This window comes from Zonotrichia albicollis, chromosome 21 (genome assembly GCF_047830755.1).
Source record: "Zonotrichia albicollis isolate bZonAlb1 chromosome 21, bZonAlb1.hap1, whole genome shotgun sequence".
Classification (NCBI taxonomy): Eukaryota; Metazoa; Chordata; class Aves; order Passeriformes; family Passerellidae; genus Zonotrichia; species Zonotrichia albicollis.
In genome coordinates this window covers 6,400,349-6,418,644 of record NC_133839.1, presented here as the reverse complement: position 1 = coordinate 6,418,644, position 18,296 = coordinate 6,400,349, and the positions used below count along the sequence as shown (strand labels likewise).

Below are 18,296 nucleotides of genomic sequence, written 5' to 3'. Positions count from 1 at the left end.
ATACTTACAGGGCTTCCTGTGGGACCCTGAATGCCCAGAGGACCAATAATTCCTTCTTTTCCCTAGGAAAGAAAAGACTTGTGAGCCACCAGGTGGGACCTGACAGTCATTTTCACTCAGTGAAGACTCTGAATCTTTGCTGCTTTTGGTGGTAATTGCTGTATCTGGAATAAAAAACCATTTCCAAAGAGACAAGTCCTCACAGTGTGGTTGCCATGAGCCTTGTTAAACCTCAGGAATTCCACAAATAAAGGATTTCAGTGTGGCTGGAGTGCTGTGTGCAGTGTGGCTGTCCCCAAGCCCTGTGCAGGTGTGCTCACCTCCAGCTCAGAGGTGCTGCCATGGCCTTGAGCACTGGGCTCCTCACAGCCCCTGGAGCCTCACAGAAATGGGGGTGAAGGGAGAAAAAGCCTCCCAAAGCCCCAAACTGGAGAAACACTCACCATGAGACCTGGTGGCCCACGTGGTCCCTGAATGCCTTTGAACCCAAGGTCTCCTGGGGGGCCCTGTGAGCAAAAAAATTATATATGAGGTAAATAGTACTAAATCCTACCACTAATTAACCAAAACCTGTGTTCATGCCCTTGCTTAGAGCTCTGCCTAAAGGACAGGGCTGCTGCCTCTTGTCTATGGGACAGGGAAGACCCAATTTGTTGTAAATTCTGTCCCCACTCCTGTTTTGCAAAGCTTTTACTTTTGACAGAAAACAAATAATTTCCTTTTCACCAGGGAAACGATATGGTGATAAAATGAGTCTGAATTTCAAGCCAAGGCTCTCAGAGTTAGGGATGCACATTGGTGTCTCAGGTGCAGGCTGGTGGTTGATGCTGGAAATACAAATATCAGACGGGGAAAACAGCCACAGAATCTCTAGGACAGCCCTTCTCCTCCAACAAAGGAAGGAGGACACACTCACTTAACAAATGAAGATCCATAAATTAAAGACAGTTGGGATCAAAATTCAATTTCCACAGTTCCTGCAGAGCTGCTAGCAATGCAGCAAGTGTGGCATGACCTGTCCCCAGTAAAGTGAGAGCAGAAAAGCAGCTGGTCCCCAGCAGCCTCTTACCTTTGGCCCAAAGAGTCCTGCAATCCCTGGGAATCCTGCCTCACCAAAGTCTCCCTGCAGCCAAGACAAACACAAGAACAAAGGACAACAGTGAATTCACACTGGTGGCTGCAGATCTCACTCAGAGATGCACCAAGAGTTCAGCAGCTCCAGAGACAGAGAAATCTGTGAGCATCCCTCAGTCTAAGCAGGACTGATGAGAAAGAATGAAAAACACCTGGAGGAGGAGCTGCAAAAACATCAGGCTAGAAGCAACTCACCTGATCCCTCAGAGCTCACCAATGCCACCTTTCTGCTCCCAAAATGGGAGGCAAACCTACACTATTGCCATTATTCCTGGCAGATGCTTCTCTGGTTTGGCCCAGCAGAAGCAGGATGCAGAGCAGCTACTCTGAGAATTTCATGCTGCAAAATAACAGCCTCAAAATTCTTTAAAACAAGCTCCTCTTTTATTTCTAATACAAACTGGACTGACCTACTAATTCAAACTGTGATTTTAAACTATGCTTATTCAAGCAGTTAAAAAAGTGCATGTTCCTACAACACAACCTCCCACTCAATCCCAGGAAAACCATGCATATCCCTAATTCTTTTCCTACTCAACTCTGCAGGGATTTTCCCTCAATTCTGTAAGAAAAATAATAATAAAATAGTTGAAAGACTATCAAGCTTGAATCAGCACATAGCATATGCTCTGAGAATAAGAAACCCACCCTGGGCAGCATGTCCTTATGTAAACATCCTCCTTTCACCATGCTGGAGATGGTCATCCTTTAATACTTTTGGGCTTCTCAAATGTCAAAATTCAAGATGATTCAATGTTTAAAAAAAAGAAAGGGGTCAGAAACCTCCACCAGATGATTCTTCTCCAGTGTTAGGAACATTAGAGACAGACAAGGCTTCTTTGGCCTTTTGGCAGGACTGTCACCCATCCTGACTGCGCTTTTTGGGGTTTGTGAATGACCCAAGTGATGGGGCTTCCACCCCCTTTTCTGCACAGCTGTTCCAGCATCAGCCCAGAAACCTCATCCTTAGGAAGTTTTCCTTTGAAAAAGGCCATGAGGGTGTGAAACTGCTTGGCAAGAAAGGGCTTGGTTGGACTTGGTGGAGTGCAAGAAACTTTCCAAGGAGGCAAATCGATTTAACTGCCCATTTCTGGGTTCTGGAAAGGAAAATTGCTACTAACAGGGTAGTGGGGTCTTTCCTGCATGAGGGGAATCAACCAAGGCTTCTTTCTAGAGGAATTTAATGCAAAAGCACATGGAAAATCAGAAGGGTTTAAATGTCATGGAGTCATCTCAGCCAAAGGGACACAAAGTCACTGGTCCTGCAGCAAATCAGGCAGTGACAATATGGGGCAAAGGAATGTGTCACTTGTGTCACAGAGACAAAATAATCTGAGAGATTGATCTATGACCAATAAAAAAAAGATATATGGTGATGTTGGTCACTGCCTTTCAGCCTGAAAACTGTTAGCATGAGTTTTTATATAAAACAGCCAAACAAGTGCATTTTATTGAGGCAGTATGGGGTCATTCTGCCTTGTTTAATATTGAGAGGAATCGTGGATTTGTCTTTCCAAACAAGCTGTGGGTCTGCTGGTAGATAAAACCAGCACTGGGAAATAAAAGGAGCAATGGGAAGGATTCCACTGATTGATGAATGGAAAAAGCTATTTGCTTTTAAAAATAAACTTTTGCTTTTACAAATAAACTTTAGGTTTGCCGATAAACGAAACTAGACATTGAAAGATGAAAGAAACAATGGGGAAGAAAAACACCTAAATTCTATAAGAATTAAAAATTAAAAGGGAGGGTTATAGATTAGAGAGAAATCTTTGGTATCAGGTGTTCTGGGAAGTCTGAATCTCTCAAGTACCTCAGCCAATGGGGACAGAGAGAAGGGAAATGTGTTTCAGAAATTGGGATAAAAAGGAGGCTGTTTCCTCCAAAAATCTGAGAGATCCCAGAGGAATGCCCCATGGCCTCTCCCTTAATTGGAATAAAGTAAAAGGACTCCTCTGTCTCCTTTTTGGACATAAACCTCGGGTGTTTGTGGATTAATTTTCCTGACAGTATCAGTCCTAATACCTCTCCTAGAGTCATGCCCCAGCTGGATATGCACCCTCTCCTGAGGGCTCAGCTCTGCTCAGCCCCACCACACCAACCTGCTGTCCTTTAGCTCCAGCACCACCAACCTGCTGTCCTTTAGCTCCAGCACCACTGACCTGCTGTCCTTTGGCTCCTGGGTCTCCAGGGCTCCCTGGAGGGCCCGTTCCTCCTGGGGATCCTCGCTTCCCTGCTTGGCCACTCTGTCCAGGCAATCCTCTTTCACCCTGAAAACAACAGAATTCAAGTAATTCCAAAGGAGGGGAGCTGAATATAACAGCACTCTGCTGAGAAAGCCATAGATGGAAGGCTGGCAGGGATGGGATGAGGAATGTGGCTCCATCAGGGGGTGCCCCAGGTCTGCTGGGGCAGGATGATCAGGGTGAGACCAAGGTGGGCATGGCTCTGTTCCCAGAGCAGGAGCTCAGCAGAGCTGTCCCACCTGCATGGGGACAGAAAGGGCAGCAAATGTCTTCTCTCTGCACTTCCTAGGTTCTCTGTCTGCCTTGCAGTTTCCCATAATCTCTTCCCCCAGCAGGCTGGCAATTGATGATTAATTCATGGGAAATGCTGAAGGCGTGCCAAGAGCAGGACTCCAATCCAGAGGCTGCAAAGCCAACATTTTCCCCTGTGTTAACCCTCATAACTTCAACCCATAGAGAACCTTCTGCCACCCAGCACCACACTTTGCTCCCCTTGCCAAATTCCAGGAGCAGCCCAAGCTCCAGCTGCTCAGTCTGGGGCAGACTGGGAGAGAGGAGCAAAGGCAGGGAGAGCCAGGATGCTGGAACAGCCAGAAAAGGGGCAACAAATTCCCCTGGGGGCAGGGTGTGAGTGTGTGACAAGGACACGGAGTCTCAGTCACTCCTGTTGTACTGCCCAAGGCAGCTGGAGGGCAGCAAGTGACAAATGAAGGGCTACGGAGCCCTAATTTAAATCAGATCCCAGAGCCTCTCCAAACCCAGCTGGAGTCTTCCTATTTACAGAATCTCCCTATTTACAGAGTTTTCCTATTTACAGAGTCTTTCTACAAACGACTGAATTGCTGTGGGTCCAGTTTAGATCCTGTGGTGAGCCTGGATCAGGAAGAAACCCCAAGGTCACAAAAGCAGCTTGTCCCTGCTTCCACCCAGAGTGATGTCCAAGCCCATACTGGCTCCAGTAGTTCTAACTAGTAAATATAATAAAAACCAAGCAGCACAAATTTCCCTCCAGCAGTTCAGGTCTGGCAGAGCAGTAGAACACCTGAATCTCCCATGGAATTGTTCATTCTGGACATCTTACAGCTGTCTGTAGCAGTTTCTCTGCAACTTCTCCATGTTTTTTCAAGCCAGGTTTCTCATGATGAAACACTCAAGTGTTTGTAGTGTGTCTGCAGGCTCCTGAGCTCCTTTGGTAAGGGAGGAAAGGTCTCTGGGACATTCAGCTGCTGTCTATATCAGGAAAATGGATGGATGGATGGATGGATGGATGGATGGATGGAGGATGGATGGAGGATGGATGGAGGATGGATGGATGGATGGATGGATGGATGGATGGATGGATGGATGGATGGATGGATGGAGGGATGATGGAAGGATGGATGATGGAGGGATGATGGATGGATGGATGATGGAGGGATGGATGATGGAGGGATGATGGAGGGATGGATGATGGAGGGATGATGGAGGGATGGATGATGGAGGGATGATGGAGGGATGGAGGGATGGAGGGATGGATGATGGATGGATGATGGACGGATGGATGGATGAGAAGAAAGATCTACAGAGCCTCTGGCTAAGTGAGAGATGGCAGCAGGAGCTGAGACTGTATTAGACCTTGGAGAGCTCAAGCTCAGAGGCATCAGGCTGACAGACTGGATCGCTCACAGCAGCATCTGAGGCAGTCAGAAGCTCACCTTGAATCCTGGTGGTCCCTGGGCCCCTGGCAGTCCTGGCACACCGGGGTTCCCTCTCTTGCCTGGCATCCCGGTCACGCCTTCCTCCCCATCATCTCCCTGCTCTCCCTAGGAAAGAAACACACAGGAGGTTATGAAACAAAACCCTTCCGCTTCTGGGGGGCCAAGGGAGTGGTGGGATTCTGCCCTCAGCAAGAGGGGGCCAGGTTTGCAGGGCTGGACAGAGTTGTGTGCACGTGAGTGTCTGCCAGGCTACAAACCCACTTTATTCACAGATCTGCAAAGGCAGCTCTGTGTGCAAGTGACATGTGAAGATCTGCTCTGGGTGCATGTAAACTGGAATATCCATGGCTGGATCACATCATTTGTCCTGAGCTGCCTTGCACTTCTGCAGCTCCAAGGCTGTGTTTGCTGCAGTTGAAGCTTACCAGCATCCCAGGCACGCCGTCCTTCCCAGGCACTCCATCCACTCCAGGGGCACCCTCTTGTCCTTGCCTTCCCACCACTCCTCGAGGGCCTGGCAGCCCAAGGATGCCCTAAAATCACAAAGGTGTTAAAGGAGGAGTTCCCACACAACATTTCCTGGGGCAGAAAACTGAATTTTCACCTACCGGTGAGCCCCGGCTCCCTGCACTGCCCCGTGCTCCTTGCTTTCCTTTTTGACCCTGCAAGTAAAAATAGAGAGACATCTAAAATTGCAGCAGCTCTAGCACAGCTCCACCTGGGACTGTGACTTCAGGGTGTGCTTTTGGGTAATGATTGGAAAGAGTTTTATAAAAGGGACATTTATAAAGTCAGTTGCTCCTGTTCTGGGGAATGAACTGCTATTTGGTTTTATTACAAGTGATTCTTCGTATGTCTTGAGAGTTCTAGGGCAGGAATGAATAGCTAGAAGGCAAGGACCTGCATTTTTCCTAATACAGAGCAGATGAGGACAAAAAAAAGGCAGGCTGAACTCGAGGGAGGATTTGGTACACTGGCAAACATTAGAACAAGATGCTAAAAACCTGAGTCCTCCATCAGTTCATTGACAGCAAACCCAGGACCCTCTGAGGGGGTTCAGGGGGGCTTCTCTCTGAGAAATAACTCTGTTTTGGAGAGCTAATGGAAATTAAAAAGGTGTCTTCTGTCTGAAATTTGCAATGCTGCTTTGTGAATAAAGGCAGAAAATAAGTACTCCTGAGGTTTATTAGCTGTAAAAAGGATTAATTTGTGCAGAAAGAATGGAAAACTCAGCCTCATCACCTTCACCAGGGCTCTCTTAGTGAGGTCATGTATTAAAGCACTTTTAAATTGAAGAACTCATTTTCTGTGCATTGTTTCTCCATCTGCAGAGGACCAAGCTGGCCAGCTACATAAAATAAATATTCCTGGGGGTGCTACCCCTGCTATTCATTAGACCCAAAGACAGTTCCAGATTATCCATCAATGGGCAGAATTTATTTGTCTTATCACCTGGTACACTTCTTGCCAAGAAGACCTAAAACTATTTTCTGGCATTACCCCCAGCAGGGTCAGATAAAAACCCCTGACATCTGCCAAGAGAGAGCAGGAATTTGCTGAGTATTGAGGTCACATACTTATGTTTTAGCAAATAAAGCCCCTGGTCTGTGAGAATAATTAGCAAGCTGTCATAACAGGCAGATGTGGAGGTAGGAGTAGGTGTGGAGTGCCCGAGTGAACCCTGAAGGACCCACGTGCCCTGGGTGTTCTTGCTCAATAAGGACAAAAAATTAGAGGGATCGTTCCAAGAAACAACTCCATGGATAAATGGGCTCCAAACCCAGAAGGTTCCAAGCCAGAAAAGTTTATGGTTCAAGTGGAAGGGACAGACTCTTGCCTGGCTCAGCCCTCCTTGGGGATGGAGGAGCCAGCTGTGGCTGGAGACAGCACTGTCACAGACATCTTTTATGGAAAATCCTTTCCTTGGGATTTTTCCTCCTGAAAGGCCTCAGGAACAAAATGTAAACAATGATTATCTGCTGCTGTGGAATGCAACAGGTGCATCTGTGATTGGGCCATGTTGGATGTTTGTAATTAATGTCCAATCACAGTCAGCTGGCTCGGACAGAGAGCCAAGCCACAAACCTTTGTTATCATTCTTTGCTATTCTATTCTTAGCTAGCCTTCTGATGAAGTCCTTTCTTCTATTCTTTTAGTAAAGTTTTAATATAATATATACAATAAAATAATAAATCAGCCTTCTGAAACACGGAGTCAAATCCTCATCTCTTCCCTCATCCTCAGACCCCTGTGGACACGGTCACACAGCACAAACAGGGCACAGGAAAGAGACACAGCCATGGCAGGGACCAAAGACCTGCCCAAGAGTCACCATCATGCTGGAGCTGCAATTGATCTTGGTCTTCTCCAGCCCCACAAAGCCAACAAACCTCTGGGCTTGGACACCCAAATGTTCACAGCCCTCCCACAAGGATCCCCACAGCCTTTCCAGGCATAGAGCATAGGCTAAAAAAATCCCACATGCTGGGCAAAACCATGAGAATCCTCTTAATCAGAGATTTTCTTTAAATCTTTAAATTGGGACACTGCAAATCCACCCTGCTGAAACCTACCACATCACCTTTGGATCCCTTTGCTCCTGGCTTGCCTGGTGCTCCAGGATCCCCCTACAAAACAGAAACAAGAAAAATCTGCTTAAAATTCTCTTCTGGCAGCATCTTGCACGAAGTACAAAGAACAGCATTTTTTGTGCCCTAATAACACTGAGTGTATGGAACCAATTCAGGGAAACTGCCTGTACTCAGACAGGCCCCAGGGGAAAAAGGAGCAGGGAGCTGTCTCCAGAGAGCATTAACAGGGTGTCAACTGCAGAAGGAGCAACTCTGCCCCTCACTTGGGTGGTGCCTGAATTTGTGGAAATCATTCACCACATTCCAGATGGTGTCTGGAGAGCAGGGAGGTGGGCAGGAAGGAGGCTGTGTGCAGAATTTGTGTGCAGAACAAGCAATTTTCACAGTGACTGCTGGTGCCTCCTCCCTCCTGAGCACTGCAGCCCTTGCCTTGGCTTCGCCTGGGGATCAGGTGTTAGAAAAATGCCCATGGAGTAAAGCAGCAGAGAGGGTATTTCACTGCTCTCTTCCCCATCACACCCATCTCAGTCTTTTCTCCTGGCCAGCCAGGCTGGGTTTTTGGTATTTGTGTCAGTGGCAATTTCTGCACTAACATCAAATAAATGGTAAGGAAGGACTCCCTGCAGAGCTCTCCCTTTTCAGCCTGTTTTTGAGCCACATTTCTAATGGATCTTTACTAAAGACAATCCAAAGTTCCTACTTCCATCTGAATCATCTGAGGGGCTACCAACCCCCAGATAAACTACATCCACTGGGGAATGCAGCAGCTCTACTCATTTCTGGGCCATATAACAGAGCACTACCCTTTTAAACCCAAAATAGAATCTGTTGTTCTTCCCAACATCCTTACAAAGAGTGGGAATTGATTCAACTTTATTTCCCAATACAAACTACATTTAATGTGCTGCTGCACTCACAGTTGCAATAGTCACATATAAAGATTAAATGCTACTGTATGTAACAAGGGAATAAAAAGTCCTTCCCTGGAATTTGGGTTTAATTTAGCCTTTCACAAAGTCCTTCAGTAGTTTGAGAGGAAACATCTTGCAAGTGGAATAATATGGTTTCACCTCACCAGCAGCACATCAAATGGATAATTTCCAAGCAGACACTTCCACTGTCATCCCATCACCCATCTCCAAGATTTCTATTCCCTCAGGGACCATTCAGGAAGGATGGTTTTGGAAACACTGGGAGTGCTCCCTGTTTGGTCACCCATTTATCAGTCTCAAATGTGGCTTGAAATGCCCATTCAATAGGCCTGGCTGATGGAAATGTCACATTTCACAGCTCTCCACACATTCCCACTGCAGCCCTTCCCACCTCCCTGTTTCTCCTGTGCCTGGGGCATTGGGTGCCTCACAATAAAGCAGCATCTCTTACCGGTGAGCCTTGCTGCCCAGGTTTTCCTCTTTCTCCATCAAGCCCTTCCTGACCCTTAAATAAAAAACAGAGAGGGAACATGCCTTTGTTCTTTTGTGGCAATGAGAAAGAAAAATGAATGTAAAGTGATTTAAGGGACAGAAGAAGACACATGATTGTATTCTGCTGATATAGAAATGGGGAAGTTGTGGGGAGTGCCCAAATCCTGTGGATGTGCTTTGGAGTTGCTCAGGAACTGCTCAGCACCAGCTAAGCAGCACAGAAGGTGTTCTAATGCATCCCAAAATACACAAAGCTCTAATGGAAGGGAACAGTTGGAGACAGCTGTCCTAGAAAATAAAGCAGCAGCACTACTACTCTGATTAATTAAAAATCTTTTAATTATTATAATGAGTCACTCTGACCAGGTGCTTTTGAATGGAGGTAACACTTAATTCATGGAGCCTTTGCAGATCAGCCCCAATAAGCTGAACATGTCCTGCAAAGAGGGAATAAGGAGCACAGCAGGGTATTTCATAGCCTGGTTTTGCTTTTGAGAGAAATCTTGCAAAGATTTTGGAAGCCTCCAAATCTTAAAGTTCACAGATCTTCCCATGGAAGGATCTACAGCCATGGGCACATCAGTCTTGACATTTGTCCATCATGCACACATCTTATCTAGGATATCTCCTTGATAATCACAGAGAACTGTGCCCAAATGGCCCTGCTCATTCTTTTAGCCTCCCTCAGCAGGTGCAGGCAGGGTGAGGTGCCGACTTTCTTGCCTTCAGCAATGTTTTTATGCTTTAGGTAAAGAATTGTTCCTTATCTGAATCACAGCTGTGTGCAGCAGCTGGCCAGGGACAGCAGCACGTTATGAACTGGGACTGCAGGTCTGAGGGCTAATATGGACTGGGAGCACTTCCCCAAGGCAAACATTTTTCAATCATGCATTTGGAATAAGACTCACAGGATAACCAGGGTCTCCAGGCTCCCCTCGGTCCCCTCTGTCACCAACAGGGCCCTATAAGAGCACAACAAAGGCTTGAGGTGTCATCTGCAATATCTCAGTGGCTTGTGCTTAAGGCAGCAACCCAGCTAATCTACCCCCCAAAAATCACTCCAGGATTGATTAGAGAAGGGATTTAACATCTTACTCTGTCTCCAGGTGGTCCCTGAGGGCCTTCTACCTTCCCGTCATCACCTTGTTGTCCCTGTGAGGAAAATGTTAGTATGAATATAAACAGCAGATTTTAGAGCAGATGTGTCTGTACAGACCCAATCCATATCATGGGAAGTCAAAGCCTCTGTTGAATTTACTCCCTTTTCATCCAAAGAAAGACTAAACAAATTTTTGTGTTGTTTGTTTCACTGACTCTCCACATTGCTTTCCTCATTTCTGGTGGTTGTTTTTCCCTGCTCTAACTCTCCTTCTTAAGTAACCAGGTGCAGAGGGTTATTTTCAACAACTCCTAAAACTCAGCAAGCAGGATGTAATTACGACAACATGGGAAATAGCTCTGTGCCTCTGAGTTTTATTGCTGACAGTTCAACCAAACTCTATAATCAAACATTTCCCCACCTTCACTGAGGACTGCCTGGGCTGTCCTGGGAGCAGGGGTGGTCTGGGTGGGCTTCTGGGTTGTGTGCCACCATTGTGGGCTTGTTTTACCATCAGCCAGGTGAGACAGCCTCTCACACACCCCTGTCCTTGCTGGGATGCTCTCACACATCCCTGTCCTTGCTGGGATGCTCTCACACATCCCTGTCCTTGCTGGGATGCTCTCACACATCCCTGTCCTTGCTGGGATGCTCCACAGCACGAGCTCAAAGCTTATGGTTTGGCTGGCAGATAACATCACCCGGCTTATTTATGACTGAGGTCTCTCCAAAACATCCACACAGAGATCCCTTAAGACTTAACAGAGACACTATCCTTTTAAATTCTGTTGTGAAAGTCACTCAGGGTCACGGTGTCCTGTTTTCTCTGGAGCCCAGCTCAGAGATGGCTGTTTCTCAGCTCCCCATGGAAGGATGCAACATTCCAGCTCCTCCAGATTTTCACTACTCCACAGCAATCTCTGGCACTTTGGCTCCTTAGGATAAACATATCTCAGAGCTCCTTTGGTGCATCTGGGGGGTTCTGGCACAGTGGAGGTGCTTGGGTGCTCCAAGAAGCTTTGAACATCCAAATCTCCACAGATTGCAAGTATTTCACAGGCTTGTGTAATTCTCAGTGGTTGCACCAGCCCTTTCTGGTGTATTCACAGCTCTCTTTGACCTCCTCTCTGGGCTGCTCTCCTGTTGGAGCTGCAGCTGCTGATAGTAAGGAAATTTCTTGGTGAGCCTGCCTGTCTCTGAGAGAAACTTGGGTGGCAGAGAGGAGAGGAGAGGAGGGGAGGGGAAGCAAACCCTCACAGGCTCTGCCAACATTTCCAGTGCTACTGAACTTGCTGCTGGAAGCCAGCAGCAAAATACCTGGCAACTGGTTTGCCTTCCAGCCACTATCTAAGGAATGTTGCCTAGAAGGGAAACAAAGCCACCATTTCTCATCTCTCAGGGAAAAAAGAAATCATCCCAGTGTGTCTGTTGCTATGCAGAAGTCTTGGTGCTGATTGCTTCTTCCCAAGCAGGATGTGCACACCTTTGCCATTTGGGACCTGAGATGAGTGTGATGAACTCAGACAAAACTCCTAATTCTGGGGACCCTTGAAGAGCATCAAGAATCACAGATTTTCTCCCCATTGTGTCTTTGTTTCCCCTTGAGGCTGATCCCCACCTTGTTCTCTGTCTCCTGCCTGAGAAAATCCTGCAGCCTGGTCAGCTCTAGGCCTGTGAATCCGAGCTCCTCCAGAGCTTCCTGGTGCCTCAGCTGCTTGAGAGGGAGATGAAAGCTCTGTGCTCATTCTTCAGAAAGTTGCAGTGAAAAAAAAGTTAGAGTAAAGGGCAGCAAAGTAAACATGTTAGGATACAAATGGAAAATGCATGGAGAAGAAGGGAAGGCTTGTTGTTGTTGGCTGCTGTCCCAAAGTGAGATACACCAGTTTGTAATTTTTAAAAGGATCCCATCTGGACTGCTTTAAGCAGCTGCCAAGAGCAGGCGTCTGCTCTGAGCAAGGCCTCTTTGAGGAGCTGCAAATGTAGGAAATGTGGTGGAGTGGCTGGCTGGGATGGCACAAGGGAGCAGGATCCCACAGCAGTGCCTCTCTCCAAACCTTCCTCTCTGAAAAAGAGAAGGAAGATCTTCCCCACCATTGCATCCTCCTCCTTCAGCACGGCTCCATCCACCATGTCACTTACAGCTCACACAGTGCTCACGGTCCCATTTCCATTTTCTCTTTATTTCTCACTGTCAGGCTCCCATTTTTGTGTTCACACTCTTGTGAGAGGTTACAGATGTCTGGAGGGAAGGAATCTGTCTGTCTTTAGGCTGGGATCCAGGCAACTCTTGGGAGGTGAGGGAGGGTGGATAGGAAAACTTAGATGCAAGGTTTTGTGGAGCACCTGGATGCTGCAGGAAGGGGTGCTGGAGGCTCAGTACATGATTTTGTGCTCTCCTGGTTCAGCATCTTCTCCTTCTGCTCCCCAGCAAGACCCACTGACCTTCCAGGAGGACTTGGGTGAGGAGATCCAGCTGTCAGTGGTCATTAACAGAGCTCACTGCTCTTAGCAGGGTGCATTGAGCGCTTTGGTGGCTTCATCAGGCCTCAGCTTGCATGTAGAATTAATTTATCATAACACTGCTGTGCTCTTCTGGCACCAGATCCACTCAGGGAGTGCTTTTCCAGTGTCCTTTTGCAGAGCAACATCTTGTTGATGAAGGGCAAATTGCTCCACTGAGCACTTCAGATGAATAATTTGGGGATCATTTGCTACTGAAATTACAAGAGCTTTCAAGATGGCAACTTTAAATGTTTTCAAATAAAACTACAGCTGCAATTTCAGCAATGGACACACATATCTGCACACCTCAGTGGCTGCAGAGTCAATGGTTGACCTTGCTTTTGCTGGTCATGGCTCACGACTTTTTGCCAAGATGCTCAAGATTTGACAGTGGAACTGTAAGGAAACTCTGGGCCAGGGTCTGAGCCTGGTCATCAGCTCTCACATCATCCTGGGCTGGCTGTGCTTGTCTCACACCTGCCAGGAAGTTCAGCAGGGCAGCAATGGAGATAGGGAGCAGCAGGAACAGCTGTTCCTCCATGGATGTGTTTCAGCAGCAGGAAATGGGAGAAAAAGCACAATGGCCATTGTTCACCCCCAAAGAAAGATTTCTGAGTGTGTGAATGTCTTAGTGGAACACAGCAGCTTTCCCTGCCCCAGTGACTGCTGGCTGCAGGGGGAATCTCCAGGCAGAGCATGGTGAGAGCAGGGCATCCTGACACGAGGAGCCTGAAGGGATCCATTCAAAGTTCTAGCAAGGGCAAGTCCTTATAAACTCATTTTCTAAGCAATGGAGCTCCTGTCTGCACTGCAGCTGCCCTCCCACCTGTGTGCAGAGGCAAAGCTGAATGCTCTCTTGAGTAGAAAATGAGCAGAGAGAGTTCATGCACCTCTCCTCTTCATGGGGACCTCACAACTGACCAGTCCCCATCACCATCACTTCCCTTCCCACACCAAGGCAGAATCACAGAATGGTTTGGGTTGAAAGGGACCTTAAATCCCATCTTGTTCCACTTCTTGCCATGGGCAGGGACACCTTCCACCACACCAGGGTGCTCCAATCCAACCTGGCCTTGGGACACTGCCAGGGATGGGGCAGCCCAGACCTGAGCCAGTGCTTTGCCACCCTCTGAGTAGAGAACTCCTGACATTTAACCAAAATCCACTTTTGCTTTTTGTAGGAAGCTGCTCCCCTCTTTTAGACAGCCCGCTTTAAGCCCTGGAAGGTCACAAGCAGCTCTCCCCAGAGCCTTCTGCAGAGAGCTCTCAGGAGGGAGGGAGCCGTGCTGCACAAGGCATGCGAAGGACACCATGAGCCCTGGGAGAGCCAAGCAGCCCTGGAGCCGACAGGAAACCACTGAGGAGTGACTCACTGCTCCAGCCTGGACTGGTTATGGCTCTGCTGACTCAGCAAAAGGGGGAAAACTCCCGGGAAAAGCCACCGAGGAAAGAGGGCTCTGAGTCAGGGCAGCTGCAGCCAGGGGCTGTGGGAAGGTGGGGCACAGGGAACGTGGAGCAAGGGCCATGGAGAGGGGAAACACCAGCAGCTGCAGATCTGCTCCTTTGTGCAGGGAGTTACTGTGACCTGAGCACAGAAAGGCACGAGTCTGACTCCTTTTGGCTTGGGGATGGAGCTGAATTCCTGTGGATGCAGGCAAAGCACATCCTCAGCCCCATGCTGGCTGGCTCAGCCCCTCGCACAGGGCTCGTGGTGTCTGGGAAGGACGTGCTGGTGGCACAGGGGTCCTGGCACGGGCTGGCACAGGCAAGGATGCAGCTTTGAGGGGTTATGTGTGTGTATGAGAGGCTGTGGGGTCAAGCAGGCACCTCTACCTCAGCTCAGGGTGAGCACAGTGCAGATGCATGGAGTTACAGCAATTGTCTCGTTCAAGGGGAAATGAGAAGGCCAAACCCCCTGAGCTTACCTTTTCCCCCTTTGGCCCTGGTGGTCCAATTGGCCCTGGTGGTCCTGCATGTCCCTGTGGAGAGCAGAGAGCACGTGAGGAGCCAGGAAAGAGCTGTGGGACTGAAAGCTCTCCCTGGTTCCCTGATCCCACGAGCCCTGGGTGGTGCATGCCAGCTTTGGAGGGGCATGGGCAGAGATAAACCAAATGCAGGTGGTGCAAATGGAGACTTGGCAGAGAACTAAACTCGAGATCAGAAATAAATCACAGTTTAAGAACAATTTGCATCCTGGAGTGGCAGTTTTGCTGTGTTTAAGAACAGGTAAAAGCTGGGAGGTGAAAATAAACCCTTACCTGGTAGCCCTTCAAGCCTGGGTCCCCTTGAGCACCCATCCTTCCTGGAGCTCCCTGGAGAGGCAGAGACAGAGGCACTGAGAGAGCAGCCCGTGGTGTTGGCACGAGGGGAGGAGGCACTGGGCTGTGCAAAGCAAAGCTCTGCACACATGGGAGTGTGGCCTGTCCTTGTCCTGGCCACCCCTGAGCTCTACTGCAGCACCTGATGGCTTCTCCTTGGCTTTAACTCTTACACATGCAGAGGGCTGTGCCAGGAGGCCTTTCCCTGCCTCTGCCTGCCTGCAGCAATAGATTCCCCACCTCACTCAGACCTGCTGTCAGAAATGGCTGCATTTCTGTGCTCTTCATCTGCCCTCCTGCACTCCTCTATATCCCAATCAGTGTTGTGCTAGGAAGTCCACCAGACTTCCACAGACCAGAATCTCACCCTTAGCAGAGTGAACAAACGGGTTTAAATCAGATCATCACATTAAAGTGAGTCACAGAATTTCCATATAATCCCATTTAGCATGGAATAAAGCCCTTTCCACAAGACAAAGACATGTCCACTCCAATAGACTGTTGCTCAGATGTTGCTTTGCTCCCTTGTGAAATAATCCATGGAGGCTTTGCCAAAGACTATTAAGGGAGGATATGTGGTGAGGCCACAATTTTTAGTGCAGGAAAACACTATCATCAAAACCATCACTCCATCACTCATTTGCTACTGTTCTGAAGTATCACCACTAATCCTAGTTCATAAATAATTCCTGATTTTGCACTAAGTTCTATCAAATAGAGTGCAAGAAGTTTCCTACCCAGCCTGCAATGCACGAGAGGCACTTTTATGTACCACTGCTGTCCTGATGCATTCATCTCTTGTGCCTAAAGCAAATTAATTTCTCTCCTCTCTGCCATACTATGGCTGCTCTCTCTGGAAGCCTCACCTTCAGTACCCAGTTCAAACCCTTTCCCATGCTTCTTCTTGCTCCAAGTGTTTTAGATAAGTAGATCAAGAGTGGGTGTAGAAACAGGGCAGAAATCCAAGGCAGAGTTCCTTATAACAACACAGCTTCACTTGGAAGCTGCTCTTGCCATGAGTGTGCAGTCTCAAAGGGGAAGATCTTAGCAAAAAATAGCTTATCAGCTCACTCAGCTGAGGAAAAATCCCCAATATTTCAGCAATTTCAGCCCATCTGGGGAGTTGTGCAGAACTGCCTCCATGCAACGTGAGCTGGGCTCACGGGGCACCAACCCAGCCACCCCTATGGACTCTCCTCTGTGCTGCTTGGGACAGGGGTTAAGATGCTTTTAGCCAATTAAACCCATCTAACAGCATTTTTCAGTGCATTTTTCAGGCTCTGCTGGGCTCTGTGCCCCAGCCAGGCCCGTGCCCACCAGTGCCAGGTTTCTGTGGGTTGTGTTCAGCCGTTTGCAGAGCTCTTCTCACCATCGGTCCCAGGGTACCTCGGGATCCTTTGGGGCCTTGGTTCCCCTTCGGCCCCTGCTTCCCTGGGGATCCCATCTCTCCAAGCTGCCCCTGGTGGCCTTTGCTGCCCTGCAGAGCAAAGGCACTGACATCAGTGTAGGACAAAGCTCCTTCTGCAGGAAAACATCAGAGATGAGGAACGGAAGGGAGATCCACGGGCTGTGATGGTATCAAGGAGAGATGTTCCTACCTTCTGGCCAGGCTTGCCCTTTTCCCCCTGTTTTCCTGGTTTCCCTTCTGGTCCCTGGAAGGAGAAAAAACAAAAGGCTGTTGGAATGGGAAAGCAAAGGAGTCACATCCCAACCAGCCACTCCCAAGCTGTTTCCCTAGCACACACAAACCTGAGAGCATCCTCACCCACACCTGGGGGCCAACAAGGAGGCCAGGGAGTTGTGCAGGTCAGATCACAATCCACAGGTGCTACAGATGGAGGAAAACTCATTGCTTAAAGGTGGAAAGCTCTTTGTGCTCAGGTGGCACAGCTGAAAGGTGATACTGTGATAATGTTGATGATGGTGACTTTGAAATGACACCTTGAAGATAGGTCATGGAAAACTGTGTCCATCTGTCTCCAAGGGTGCAAAATAAGGATCTCCAGAAGTGCACCTACCCAGCCTCTGCTACAGAATGGGCTGAAATGTGGAAAAGACATTTACCCTGATTCCCACAAAAGGTTTCCTCTGGTTCACCCCTGAACCAGCAGTGAATCAGTAGGTATCAATACTTTTGATAGGCACTAAATTAGGTATCAATACTTCTTATATAGTTTTAGGACCTACCATTGATTCCACAGCACTTCTTATTTTTTATCTTGTTAAAAAGGCAATGTTTTCATTCTCTATGCACCTACCACACACAGCCTCCTGCTCCCAGTGAAACCCCCTCCCTCTATTTGTGTTATTACTGCCACACACAGAAACCGCAATCTACTGATCAGGCTTCTAGAAATGCAGTGGGATGCAAAACTTGGGGTGGGAGCCATGGCAAGCAGAGGCAGGAATGCTGAGCTGCTTTCAGAACCCAGAACCTGCTGCCCCTCCTTGCACCCACACCACAGGCATGTGCTACCATGAGCAGCTAAATACAGCAGCCTCTCCTTAGGGACCTCAGGGAACTCATTTTTTCCTGTGTTTGACCATGTTGGCTGCAAGGGAGACAGAATATTTTTGCATTTGACAGAAAGAAGCAAAAAGTATAACTGAAGGAAATAACTCATGCTTTTTGGCAATTGTGACAAACTTTTCAACAGCATCTCCACACCAGCACCACCTCTCTTCCTCTGCTCCCCCTCCTCCCAGCTAGGAAGGTATAATTTTCATCACGGTTGGTGTTGCAGTCTCAGCTGAATAAAAGCAACTTTTAAAGTGAGACATATCGGGGGGTTTTCACTCTGATCTGAAACATGGGCCTCAGAAGTGCCTGCTCTGAACACAAAGGAGCAATTCAGCCTCATTACAGCCCTAAAGGATTGTGCCAGTTCATTTCCCCAGAGGGAATAGCTCCATTTTACCCAAGTCAAACATTTCAGGAGTCCACCTTGCCAACACCATTAGGCCTCACAAAGCACAGGTCCCTGCAGAGGAGCACATGAGCCTTGTTCTGTGTCTCTTCATACTGCTCAGGGTTGGGTTTTTTTTTGTGTGTGTGCTATTTTTTGCTGCCCCTTTCCAAGAGATCACTTTTGGAGCTGCTTTCCCACAGATGCCGAGCAGCCGCAGCAGATGAGGGTGCCAAGCCTCCAGCATCACCCACAAGATTTACACTTCTGACAGGAGTGCAGAGAATGAAAGCACTGATTTCACTAATGAAGGCATCAGAAATGGCCAGACCCTTCCAGCTCCACAGCAGCTCACTGGTACTCAGCACCTGGAGCACAG

At 48.2% G+C, this 18,296-nt stretch overlaps 1 protein-coding gene across 2 annotated transcripts in view; it reads right to left on the bottom strand.

Moving 5' to 3' along the window:
* Window positions 1-18,296, bottom strand: part of COL27A1 (collagen type XXVII alpha 1 chain) — a 149,728-nt gene that overhangs the window by 11,270 nt on the left and 120,162 nt on the right. For both annotated transcript variants that reach the window (XM_074556062.1, XM_005490550.4), the window contains 15 exons: window positions 16,610-16,663; window positions 16,381-16,488; window positions 14,952-15,005; window positions 14,619-14,672; window positions 10,188-10,244; window positions 10,001-10,054; window positions 9,052-9,105; window positions 7,651-7,704; window positions 5,686-5,739; window positions 5,503-5,610; window positions 5,075-5,182; window positions 3,297-3,404; window positions 1,070-1,123; window positions 444-506; window positions 9-62 (listed from right to left, as the gene is read on the bottom strand). In XM_074556062.1, coding sequence (XP_074412163.1) covers window positions 9-62; window positions 444-506; window positions 1,070-1,123; window positions 3,297-3,404; window positions 5,075-5,182; window positions 5,503-5,610; window positions 5,686-5,739; window positions 7,651-7,704; window positions 9,052-9,105; window positions 10,001-10,054; window positions 10,188-10,244; window positions 14,619-14,672; window positions 14,952-15,005; window positions 16,381-16,488; window positions 16,610-16,663 — 1,038 coding nt within the window. The remainder of the gene's footprint in view (window positions 1-8; window positions 63-443; window positions 507-1,069; window positions 1,124-3,296; window positions 3,405-5,074; window positions 5,183-5,502; window positions 5,611-5,685; window positions 5,740-7,650; window positions 7,705-9,051; window positions 9,106-10,000; window positions 10,055-10,187; window positions 10,245-14,618; window positions 14,673-14,951; window positions 15,006-16,380; window positions 16,489-16,609; window positions 16,664-18,296) is intronic.